Source organism: Salvelinus namaycush, chromosome 26 (genome assembly GCF_016432855.1).
Source record: "Salvelinus namaycush isolate Seneca chromosome 26, SaNama_1.0, whole genome shotgun sequence".
NCBI classification, from domain to species: domain Eukaryota; kingdom Metazoa; phylum Chordata; class Actinopteri; order Salmoniformes; family Salmonidae; genus Salvelinus; species Salvelinus namaycush.
The window spans coordinates 21,796,278-21,809,054 of NC_052332.1; the positions used below are offsets into that span (position 1 = coordinate 21,796,278).

The 12,777-nt window shown below is 42.4% G+C and overlaps 1 protein-coding gene across 1 annotated transcript in view; it reads right to left on the bottom strand.

Annotated features, from left to right (window-relative positions):
• Positions 1-288: 288 nt before the first annotated feature.
• Positions 289-12,777, bottom strand: part of LOC120021814 (BMP/retinoic acid-inducible neural-specific protein 1) — an 89,023-nt gene continuing 76,534 nt past the window's right edge. Inside the window, exons 5-7 of the mRNA XM_038965664.1 lie at positions 11,294-11,530; positions 8,804-9,026; positions 289-1,537 (exon numbers count right to left, since the gene is read on the bottom strand). Coding sequence (XP_038821592.1) covers positions 397-1,537; positions 8,804-9,026; positions 11,294-11,530 — 1,601 coding nt within the window. The 3' untranslated portion in view covers positions 289-396. The remainder of the gene's footprint in view (positions 1,538-8,803; positions 9,027-11,293; positions 11,531-12,777) is intronic.

The following is a 12,777-nucleotide window of genomic DNA, read 5'->3' on the forward strand; positions in this document are numbered from 1 at the left end:
TTACTCAGTAAATAATGGCAGTTTCAGATATAACCTTTGTTCCCTCAGACTAAAATAAAGGCCTCTTTGTCACCAGGAGATGGATTTAATTGTTTTTCTTATTTTTTTCTCTTTATGCTCTTTTAGGAAATGACAGACATGCTGGGACAAAATATGGTACAGTCTTTAAAGTGGTTTTCATTAATCTTCTTCTTTATCCAACTAAAAGGCTTCATCACTGCCTTTTTGAGTTTCATTTTAACAATTACAATTACAAAGTTTTAATAATACATCAAAAGGCAGAACAAAAAGGTCCAAAAAGGAAAAAAATAAAAAGGAAATAAAAAGGAATATCCCCAAACAGTTATATTTGTAGTGTCTGTTTGCTCTTTTTTTTGTATGTTTGTTTACTGTATCTCAGCAGAGTTTGGTAGTTAGGTGATCTGATTGTTTCAGTATCTCTGTGTTGTACATGTCCAAGGCGTGGTTGACCCGGATCATCTCGCTGTTGTTCAGCTTGAGCCTGTGCTTCAGCATACAGGAAAACAGGTCCAGCTGGGGTTTCCCGGGTGCCACTGGAGGGGCCAGGCGGTTAATCCGCTCCCTAATGTCCAGCAGCAAGAGCATGACAGAGGAGGAGGAGTAAAACTGGGTCCCCTGGGTGTACGACTGGTTCACCTGCTGCACGGCGCTGCGGAGCAGGTCTGCGTTGAAGCGCAGGCTGTAACCAAACACCTGGATGTCGGAGATCTTGATGTAGATCTGGCGCTTGTTGGGGTCGGACAGGTCCACGGGACCCTGGCCCGTGTCATTGCGTAACCCAGTGGGCATCTTGGCGCGGCTTCTTAGGTAGATGTGCACCGTCTCAAAGAAGGTCTTCCACCGGTTGCCCAGCAGCAGGGTCCAATTGAAGCACTGGGAGTTCCCCAGCCTCGTCTTCTCCCAGCGCGGGTAGCCGTGCTCACCGAAGGGCATGCTCCAGCCCTCTGAGTGGCTGCCGCTGAACGGGTTCACGTAAACAAAGAACATGGGGTCGATGCTGCTGTTGCGCATCTGGCAGATCTTCATGGAGAGCCCAATGATCATGTGGAGGTAGTCCATCCGGTTCTTGTTGCTCTTCAGGGTCAGGGACATGCGCTTGCGCCACCGTGGGTCAAAGAAGGTCTCCAGGCGGATCTCGTTGCTAATGAAGGTGGTGTGGATGTAGAGGCGCGAGTCCATCTTCTGGAGCAAGTACTTGAGCTCCAGGTCTTGGAAGTCCAGGTCGGTCTCGAAGCTGATGAACTGCTCGCTGCGTTCTGAGTCCACGTTCTGGGGCTCACAGCGGCCTCGGTACAGCTTGTACCCCTTGTTGCAGGAGCCGCACTGAGAGATGTTGGCCAGGCTGCACATGGCACAGCTGTTGTTGCCCCCAATGATACATGGGATGGGTCGCTGGCATAGGGTGATACCCGTGTGGCACACGCACATCCTCTGGCTCTCCAGGAAGGTCCCCCAGAAACCGTTCTCATTGCAGTAGAGGAAGGACTGGACCCTGTTCAGCCACTGCATCACAGACCTGGAGAATGGAAAGAAAGAAAGAAAGTGTCAGAGCCAGAGTGATCGAGGGGGAATAGAACAAATTGGGGAGCGGAGACACAGGGATAAAATGCACCATTAATAAGGACCGTTTAGCAAGCACAAATTCAGTGTTAAACTGAGGATTAACCTCCACTGCCACTGCCACAGCCTGCTACTGTTTGTTACGGTCTAGTCTGTGGAGGGGATAATGTATTCCTCAAAGGCAGAATTCCTTTATTTCCCCCGTGGGATGGCAGCATCATTTCCTATGCAAATTGTGTCTCTTATTCCACCTCAGGCATCCCTTTCTGTCATCTTGGTAGTACTGAAACTTTCTACTGTGAGATGAGGGTGTTTTTCTAGGAGAGACTGGAGAGGATGAGCTCAAGGTTAGCCTGACATGCTAATGAACTAGCATGGTAACGGTGATGGGTGACCTAGTGCTTGACAGGCCAGAGAGCCCCAAGCCATCCCAAAATGAGCCATGGGTAGGGCCAGGGAAGGGGACAGAGGAGACACTCTACAGACCCAAATTACTTTTGCTCCTATGGGATATGAAATAAACTCAGCAAAAAAAACTCCTCTCATTGTCAACTGCGTTTATTTTCAGCAAACTTAACATGTGTAAATATTTGTATGAACATAACAAGATTCAACAACTGAGACATAAACTGAACAAGTTCCACAGACGTGATTAACAGAAATTGAATAATGTGTCCCTGAACAAAGGGGGGTCTAAACCAAAAGTAACAGTTATTATCTGGTGTGGCCACTAGCTGCATTAAGTACTGCAGTGCATCTCCTCCTCATGAACTGCACCAGATTTGCCAGGTCTTGCTGTGAGATGTTACCCCACTCTTCCACCAAGGCACCTGCAAGTTCCTGGACATTTCTGGGAGGAATGGCCCTAGCCCTCAGCCGATCCAACAGGTCCCAGACGTGCTCAATGGGATTGAGAGCCGGGCTCTTTACTGGCCATGGCTTAACACTAACATTCCTGTCTTGCAGGAAATCATGCACAGAACGAGCAGTATGGCTGGTGGCATTGTTATGCTGGAGGGTCATGACAGGATGTGCCTGCAGGAAGGTACCACATGAGGTTGAGATTGCCTGCAATGACAACAAGCTCAGTCTGATGAACAACACTCATTCCTTCGACGATAAACGCGAATTCGACCATCACCCCGGTGAGACAAAACCGCGACTCGTCGGTGAAGAGCACTTTTTACCAGTCCTGTCTGGTCCAGCGACGGTTGTCGGTGATGTCTGGTGAGGACCTGCCTTACAACAGGCCTACAAGCCTCTCTAAGCCTATTGCGGACAGTCTGTGTAATGATGGAGCGATTGTGCGTTCTGGGTGTGATGTTTGGATGTACCGATCCTGTGCAGATGTTGTTACACGTGGTCTGCCACTAAGAGGACGATCAGCTGTCCGTCCTGTCTCCCTGTAGCTCTGTCTTAGGCGTCTCTCAGTATGGACATTGCAATTTATTGCCCTGGCCACATCTGCAGTCCTCATGCCTCCTTGCAGCATGCCTAAGGCACATTCACGCAGATGAGCAGGGACCCTGGGCATCTTTCTTTAGGTGTTTTTCAGAGTCAGCAGAAAGGCCTCTTTAGTGTCCTAAGTTTTAACTGTGATCTTAATTGCCTATCGTCTGTAAGCTGTTAGTGTCTTAACGACCGTTCCATGGGTGCATGTTCATTAATTGTTTATGGTTCATTGAACAATCATGGGAAACAGTGTTTAAACCCTTTACAATGAAGATCTGTGAAGTTATTTGGATTTTTAATAATTATCTTTGAAAGACAGGGTCCTGAAAAAGGGACGTTTCTTTTTTTGCTGAGTTCCGGTTGAAGGATATGTAACTGGTACTTTGAGGATTATTTTAAAATTATAATTAGACAGCTTCCCAAAAGTGATTTGATAAAGTTTAACTTTGAGTTAATACTGATTTTGAACAAATTGAGTTGTGAGAAATATATTTTAATCCATTTAACATTTCGTCTTTACTTAGCAATTCTTACATAAACCTGACTCCATAATTTTTTGAAGACTGGTTGAACTGACATAAAGCGATGTACTTTCAAGGCAATCTTGGATATGTCCTTGGATCAGTCCTACCCTGATAAAAGTTCCTTTATCTCCTTAACTGAAGAGAGGAGTATCAAAAGATAAGAGTAACATTGTGAAATAACAAAGACACGGCTGAATGCATGTCCCAGAACACTGACTCTAAGATGCACTTTGAGAAAGTAATGCTTTTGTTCACGGCCACATATTCACCCCCACTATTATCTCTACAGGACATAAAGACAAAGCCAATGGCTATTCTGTTGGAATGAAAAATACGTTCCAGTGCTCATGTAAGAGCATCTTGAATCTTGAGAAGAACCTTGAATATAATATTTCACAGAACAAGAAAAACGGAGGAGATTGATGAAAGGGTAACAATTTACTTGACACCCAGCGTCATAACATGTTAAGTTATCTGACATAACTTGTTATAATATGGTCATAACACTGTCATGACACATATATTTAGACCTGTTCTGACATATATTGTGTTATTTTATGGCTGGTTATGACACCTACATAAGAGTGTCAAAACCCATAAAACTTACCACACAAGGCATAACATTCCATTACGCCATAGCCTACGTGTCAACAGTATGTTTATGTTATATAATGTTTTTGGAAATTGACCATATTAAATGATTATTGTAATTGCGCACACATTGATGTCAGACATGTGCCTACCCTAATGCTCTGTTGCTGATGACTGGGATGAATGCAGGAGCAGATTTCAGGAGCAGGACAAGAAACCCTCTTTTTGACTGATGACTGATATAAGGGCACGTACGTGACAGGCCTATCTGGCTTGTATGATGATGATGGTCATAATGCTTCATGACAGTGTCGTAAAGTGTATTTTCTACAAGTTATTTAAAATATGATGGAAAAAACCATGACTGTAAAGAATTCATTATAACAACAGCAAAGGATTTAGAAAACAAACTTTCAAACGAAAGGAAACTTCTTGGCAGGGCAAAATATTATTTCAATAAATGTGGGTTTTGACACTTATGTAGGTGTAATAATCAGCACTAAAATAATGCAATATATGTCACAACAGGTGTAAAGCACCATGACTAAACAACGAAAGTTGAATGACAAAATGTATAAACAGGTTTTTAATGCAGTCGGTTTGTCTCCAAAAGTTCAAAGAACACAAGGGCAATAGTAAAGGGCAATAGTAAAGGGCTTACATGTGTTACATATATATATACTGTATATTACAGGAGAAGGTCAATTTGGGAAATGTATACGTTCCCCGTAACAAATTTGAAACAGGAAAGGAGCCAGCATATATTGACACAACACACAAGGTATGAGATCTTTAAAATAGTCCTCCGTTTTTCGTGTACTCAGGTACTTATTGGACTTGTGAGAAATGTTTGCGGATGTTTACGCCACAAAGATTAAACCATTCCTATTAGTTTTATTATCTCTTCATTTACGTACGAGAGGCAGGCATAATCATATTATTCCATATATATTCCCCCTTGAATTTATCTGCAATAACTACAGTTTTATGTGATCTGAAACACTGGAATAAAACATGTTCCATCATATAACTGCTTCCCTCAATATGCAGTTTGAGAGCATCATGCTGGTAGTTTTATTTTTCCTTATTTTTTTCCCTCCAATTCAAGTGGCTGGGTTGAGTTTGCCACAGGGAATGAGATGGAAACAAGTGGGAATGAATGCTGTTTGTTTTCACGAATCACAGCACAATCTCTGTGTTTGTAATAGGGCATCAGACAGCTCTGGTGCTCAGCGCAGATGACATACATTATCACAAGACCCCTTCTGTTTGGGGGAACGAGGGAAAAATAAAAAGAGAGATAGAATGAGAGAAATACAGAGAGAGATATTTGTTGACACTGATGATTGAATGTGATAGTTGATCTATTAGTGCATTATGTTGGATGACAAAAATACCCTGTGATTTCATTATTGATAGAAGTTCTTATGAAAGGGAGTTATGTACCAGACATATCTTGACAACCATAACCCTGTCAACGTCTATAGCAATTACTGCTAAATAATATATAGAGTACAGTCAAATCTGTTAACATGCTAAAGTCTGCCCATGAATAATTACTTTGATACATAAACATGGATGCCGATTACTTGGCTGGGAGTTATGCTATTTTATATCCGTCACCATTAATCACTCTCTGTTTGAGAAGAGCTTCAGCTATAATCCCCTGGCACGTCTGCTATAGCTCTGCACAGGCACATTCCATATGTTTCCCTGCATAGAGAGCTCACATCTGTGATAGGTGAGTGGGTGTAAGACAAGGTGAGGCAGGTGGAGCTAAGCCTATATTTACCTTGCAACACATCGGATGATTTTCTAATGCAAGTTTGTTCAACCCCAGTTTATCAGCTACAGGCTGATGACAAATGAGGGCAATTAGAGCTAGCCAACAGTGAGGGACAGAGGCCTTTCATATGTAGAGACGGCCACCACACATTGATTACTCATTTAATTACAGTCGTTTTTTTGATTGAATACCACAGGTATCTTAGAGATATGCCGCACGCATGCATTCATGAAATGGCAACCAGGCTTGAATAATAATAATAATAAGCAACATACTTTCCTTTATTTACCTCAAGCTAAATCCAATGAAAATATGACTTATGCACACAGCTCATGGTTGTATACAGTGGTGGAAAAAGTACTCAATTGTCATACTTGAGTAAAAGTAGAGATAGATTAATAGAAAATGACTCAGGTAAAAGTGAAATTCACCCGGTAAAATACCACTTGCGCAAACGTCTAAAAGTATTTGGTTTTAAATATATGTAAGTATCAAAAGTAAAAGTTTAAATTGACGGATAGCCAGGGGCACACTCCAACACTCAGACATAATTTACAAACAAAGCATTTGCGTTTAGTGAGTCCTCCAGATCAGAGGCAGTATGGGTGACCAGGTATGTCCTCTTGATAAGTATATGAATTGGACCATTTTCCTGTACTGCTAAGCATTCAAAATGTAATGACTACCTTTGGGTGTCAGGATAAATGTACGGAGTAAAAGGTGCATTATTTTCTTTAGGAATGTAGTGAAGTAAAAGTAAGTTGTCAAAAAATGTAAATAGTAAGGTAAAGTACAGATACGCCAAAAAACTACTTAAGTAGTACTTTAAAGTATTTTTACTTAAGTACTTTACACCACTGCTTGTATAGTCATCTGGTTATGCATAAAGGCATGACTCTTTCTTGTCCACATGACCAGGAAAAACATAGAACCCAGAGTTTTTCCCAGTAAATACACACGGCCATAAAAATCTGCTGGTCCTAGTTATGCAGTACATCCAGGAGCACAGCATGCTTAAAAGAAACCAACGCTGAGGCTCTCCTCTGAACTACTTGGAATATTCCACTCATTACACCTGTGAAAACACCATAAATGTTTAAAAGGGTACGGTCCAGCCATGCCTGTAGATTGCCTGTGGATTGTGTAACAGTGATTATCACTATAGAAGTAAGTGTGTAATTAGACTACGGGGAGCAGCCTGAGGTCAAGCCACCACCATCAAAGTCCACCCTGGGTTTCCTCCTGCAGGTCTGAAGCTAAGCAGCCTTCCACAGTAGGGTCAAACTGTGGAGGAACCCCCTCCAGCCCTGGAGAGACTGGGTTCGTATTGTTCCTGCAGTTGCCAAGGCTCTCCACTGCCAGAATCCAATTGGGACCGAAAGAGGCTTGCTTTCTATAATTATAGGCGTGTGTCCCGTCGGTGGGAAGTAGATCAGTAGTAAGGATTTCTGGGTTGTCACAGGCAGTCTTCTCTCTCTCCAACTCGGCCCTTCAGGGCAAAGGCCATGCCACCAGAGAGGCTAGGGCCTCAGCTCAACTCTGAGCAGCAGGACAACAAGGTCTACTGCTACTAGTACTACTGTACTATATGTAATGGTGGTCGTGTGGATATGTGTGCTTTTTAAAAAGAGTAACATTTCACTATATTGCACACAGATACACATGAAATTCAGAAGGAGATATCACTTAAACTCATCCTAACAGCTGTGGGAGTACATAGCAAACCCACCTGATAATGTATGCTAACATATAAACACTAATTGTTAAACCTGTGCCTTGAACTGAGCCCCACAGCAAGGGACTCCACATTCGTCATATCAGCCCTGTGTACTGTATGTCTCCAGAGGAAACATTACAAACACTAGTATGTTTACTAGTTTACGCTGCATTGGTGGTATCAAAGAGTAACACTGATGTGGGTACTGGTCTGAAAGGAGGATGCCTATTGGCACAGTGCATCTCTCACTGACATGGATGCATGAACACACACACACACTCAATCACTCACACATAAACACACACACACGCACACATATAGAAACAAATAAACACAGTTTCTCTTCACAGTGCCGTCAGGCGTCCTTGATGTGTGCTCTGCCGAGCACGGATTGCGCACTGCACCGCTTTGATAACACTTCTGAACAAACCCTTTGCCAAAGCTTGCATCCTAGCGTGGGTGTGTTCCTTCTACCTTCGTGACAGTTGACAGCTGTGCGTTCCTTAACCACATAACTGAATATTTTGAGGATTTTCGCTGTTTATATTTGTATATTGACATTCCACGCAGATGTAACATTATTTTTTTCATCTGGTATTTAGTGTGTTATTTTTCTCCATGTTGTCTGGTATATTATGGGGTGGAATGACTCCATTTTAGAATGCATTTCAGACTGGATTAGCATTAACACAGTGCCATTTGTGCAGCAAAGCGTGCTATCTGCAGTCACAGTAGGTGATGGCACATTGTGCACTGACCCGGCCAGAGAGCTCCCGCGGTTAGATTATTTTTCATCCTGCATTGTGAAATACTAGGTAAGACTAGGGTTCATTGGGCGTTTCCATGATTTCATGGACAGAACTATAAGAGCCAGAAAATTCTAAGTAAAAATGCATTATGTACTGTATCATAAAGTTTTCGCATACAGTAACAGGCATTACTGAAACGAAATACAGAAAGTCCCCTACCTAACAGAGTTCTCTCACAGATTAATTTTTTCACCTTGGTTGCAGTTTATCCACCTTTCTAAGTTACCTTTCGTGATACAGTGGTCCACAGCGTTGGCACCAACATTCTGCATCATCAAAACAACACATTACAATACAATGCAGCAGGGTTACATAATGCATTTTTACTGCTTCTTAGACCCACCTCTCCCTAGGCATCTGGTGGTTGGGGTTGTGGTGGCAGCGGATGCTGAGGCCAAAGAGCTTGCGGGCGGTGCGCTGGATCTTGAGCCTCTGGCTCTCCAGGGAGCTCTGGAGCAGGCGGTAGCGGGCCTGCAGGTCCCAGTCACTGCCCCACAGGAGGTGGACACTGCTGACCGGCAGGAAGTGGGTGGAGGGCAGCCTCTTCAGGAACGACTTAAACTCATCTGGAGGAGGGAGAGGAAAGGAGGGTGATTAAGAGATCTTTTGGGACACAGACAAGGACTGTCTGTTGTCAGTGCAACCTTGGATGAGCCTCCTTCCTGTGCTTTCTGTTCTCAGGTGTTGTTTTCCTGAACAACAAAGCTTGCGTGCATCATGATGCATTACATGCCTTGAATCAAGCAAACAAAATACCATTGGCATTTATGATAATAGCACATCTGATCAAACAAATACTATCGTTAAAGGTAGACTGGTTGAATCAACATTGTTTCACATCATTCCAAGCCAAAAAGTATATGTGATGACATTGAATCAATGTTGAATTCCGTCTCTTTTTCACCCAACTTTTAACCTAAATCCAATGACATGGTGACATTTTTTGTTGATTTCACGTTGAATTCACTTTAATTGACAACTCAACCAAATCAAAACTAAACATTGAACTGATGTCTGTGCCCAATGGGTCGCGCTTCAACACTCTTAGTTGTTGCAGAAATGTACTCTCTGCATCTGAGTCAAATCGCTGAGTCTACCTTTAAATAGGAATACACCGTTTTATTATTTTAAAAATGTCTATCTGATACTGTATGCACTTCATCTTAGGAATCTCTTCAGCAGCCAATGACCTTGAGTGACTCAAACTCAGTTTGTGTCCTCTATAATATATATGTATGGCTGTCAGGGTTTATTTGTCTCCTTTTATTACTTGTTAATAATATATAAGTATGAGCCCCGTCAGGTGGATACTGAGCGACTCCCTTTGGGAGTATCCTGGACCATCCTCTGTACTTTACTATTCTGACTTGATCAGTAGGGGATGGGACAGGGGATGTGACTGAGTATGTGTGTGAATATGTGTGTGGCCAGACATAACCGCCCGCTATATGGGTCATTCGCTAGGCATGTGGAATATGGTGGCTTGTTGATGGGGTTTCACCAACTGAAACGATGCAGATTGCGTTTTAATTGTAACGGTTTTATAATGATGCCATCCATTTTGAAGAATTGCTTGCTGCTCGAGACACATGTTCAACACACAAAGGCTCACAGACATACACACATGTGTATACAAGCGCATGTACACACACGAGCGCACGTACACACACACAAGTGTACACAAACACTAACACACACACACCAAATAGTCACACCCACACACCAAATAGTCACAAATCAATACCATTACCCTTAACAAACACACACACACACACACACACACACACACACACACACACACACACACACACACACACACACACACACACACACACACACACACACACACACACACACACACACACACACACACACACATCTTACAAGGTCGCATGTTCTATGTTGCAAACTGTTTAATACAGTGGGTTCATCTCACATTAATGCCGCATTGAAAATCTACAGAAGTTATTGTTTCACCCTTGGGTTCATGCATGGGCCTGTACTGATTGCATGGTGGGTGGCTTCCCTATGTGACTGAGTGACAATGGCTCCTCACACACATTTAGCCTGTGGCATGCTTAGTGAAACCTGGCTGAGGGTGGTAGAGAGAATTGACTGTTACAATTAACTGCTAGTGCCTTCTTCTAAAACAGAAGGCGTTAAAATGGGCTGCTGAATTATTCATACCACACTTTATTGCAAATTGGCTCCAAGAAGTTAACATGCACGCGTTATGTGGTGTATTCTATGGAAGGTGACTCACGTAAAATGACGACACCTGAATAAAAAACAGCTGAATTTAGAGCTGACTGTCAGTGGATATACCATTATATCACTGTTTGCTGTGGATATTGGATGCTGTAAAGACCTGCATCTGGTGTTCTGTTTGAGGACAGATCAGTGGAAGTAGCCCTGGCTTCAGACCGGTCATTAGTGCCTAGCTGAGGTCCATATGCAAATGGTCCTATAGTCATAATTGGCCTCTACGCAAACCAAAGAGGGAAGACAAGAGAGGAGCTAAGTCATGGGATATCCTTATTATTTCTTATCCTCTTTCTTGCTATATTAGTTAATTTAACCTGTATCTAAGGCAAATATCTTAGTTTATTCCTTACTTTAGGAATATAGTTGATGGAAGGGGCTACAATAACAATAAATTGCTGTAAAATAACAATAAATTACTAAATACAATACTCAACAGTAACATCACTTACCACAACCATAGTGTTTGTGGACGAAGACACATGGCTGAACAAAACTATAGTAGACTGTACAGTAATCTAACAAGACTTTCAGTAAACTAGAATTTGCCATCATATCCCTCCCTGCTTACCTGAGTTCTCAAAGTCCTTGTAAGAGGTGGCCCAGGACTCCGCCTGCCCAAGCAGGGTGTTCTCCATGATCTGAATGTCAGTGATAGGACAGTTGCATTGTGGGTACTCGTCAGCACACATGCAGATACACTGGCTGTTCCGGCAGACGTACTCCCCCTCCCCATTACACATGATGTAGCTCAGAGCCGACTGAACAAACTTCTCCTGGAGGTACTCTGGAAAGATGACCTGGAGACCTGGAACACAAAGGGAAATCATTTCTATGACACTGTTTTGAAAGGGGAGGTTGGTATAAAATTGTATTTGAACTGAATGTTTGACCAGCAGACATGTGTCAGTGAAGATATCAGTGAAGATATGTTTTGAGGATACAGTACCAGTCAAAAGTTTGGACACACCTACTCATTCAATTGTTTTTCTTTATTTTTACAATTTCCTACATTGTATAATAATAGTGAAGACATCAAAACTATGAAATAACACATATGGAATCATGTAGTAACCAAAAAAGTGTTAACCATAATATGTTATATTTGAGATTCTTCAAAGTAGCCACCCTTTGTCTTGATGACAGCTTTGCACACTCTTGGCATTCTCTCAAACTGCTCATGAGGAATGCTTTTCCAACAGTCTTGAAGGAGTTCCCACATATGTTGAGCACTTGTTGGCTGCTTTTCCTTCACTCTGCGGTCCAAATCATCCCAAACCATCTCAATTGGGTTGAGGTCAGGTGATTGTGGAGGCCAGGTCATCTGATGCAGCACTCCATCACTCTCCTTGGTCAAATAGCCCTTACACAGCCTGGAGGTGTGTTTTGGGACATTGTCCTGTTGAAAAACAAATGATAGTCCCACTAAGTGCAAACCAGATTGGATGGCGTATCGCTGCATAATGCTGTGGTAGCCATGCTGGTTAAGTGTGCCTTGAATTCGAAATAAATCCCTTACAATGTCACCAGCAAAGCACCATCACACCTCCTCCTCCATGCTTCACGGTGGGAACCACACATGTGGAGATCATCCGTTCACCTACTTTGCGTCTCACAAGACACGGCGGTGTGTTGTTTTATAATGTGTTGTTTTATAGTTTTGATGTATTCACTATTATTCTACAATGTAGAAAATAGTAAAACATTTAGAAAACCCCTTGAATGACTAGGTGTGTCCACACTTTTGACTGGTTCTGTACATGTTTGGAAAATAAGGATTGTTTCAGTGACATGAAAAATGACATCACACAAAAAAGAACATGCCTGTAATTATAACAGTAAGCAGACAAGAGTGGCACTACATCACCTCATAGGAGATGGACGACGTACATTATAATACTCTTTTGCATGTCTATACCTTCAAACCAATACAGTATACCTGAAATGATAACAATAAGGAAAGCCCCTGATGGGGTTTGCAGGTTGCACTTTTGTCATGACAGATTCTGATCATGAACGTCATTGATGAGTTTTCAACAGGGTTTATAGAGTTGG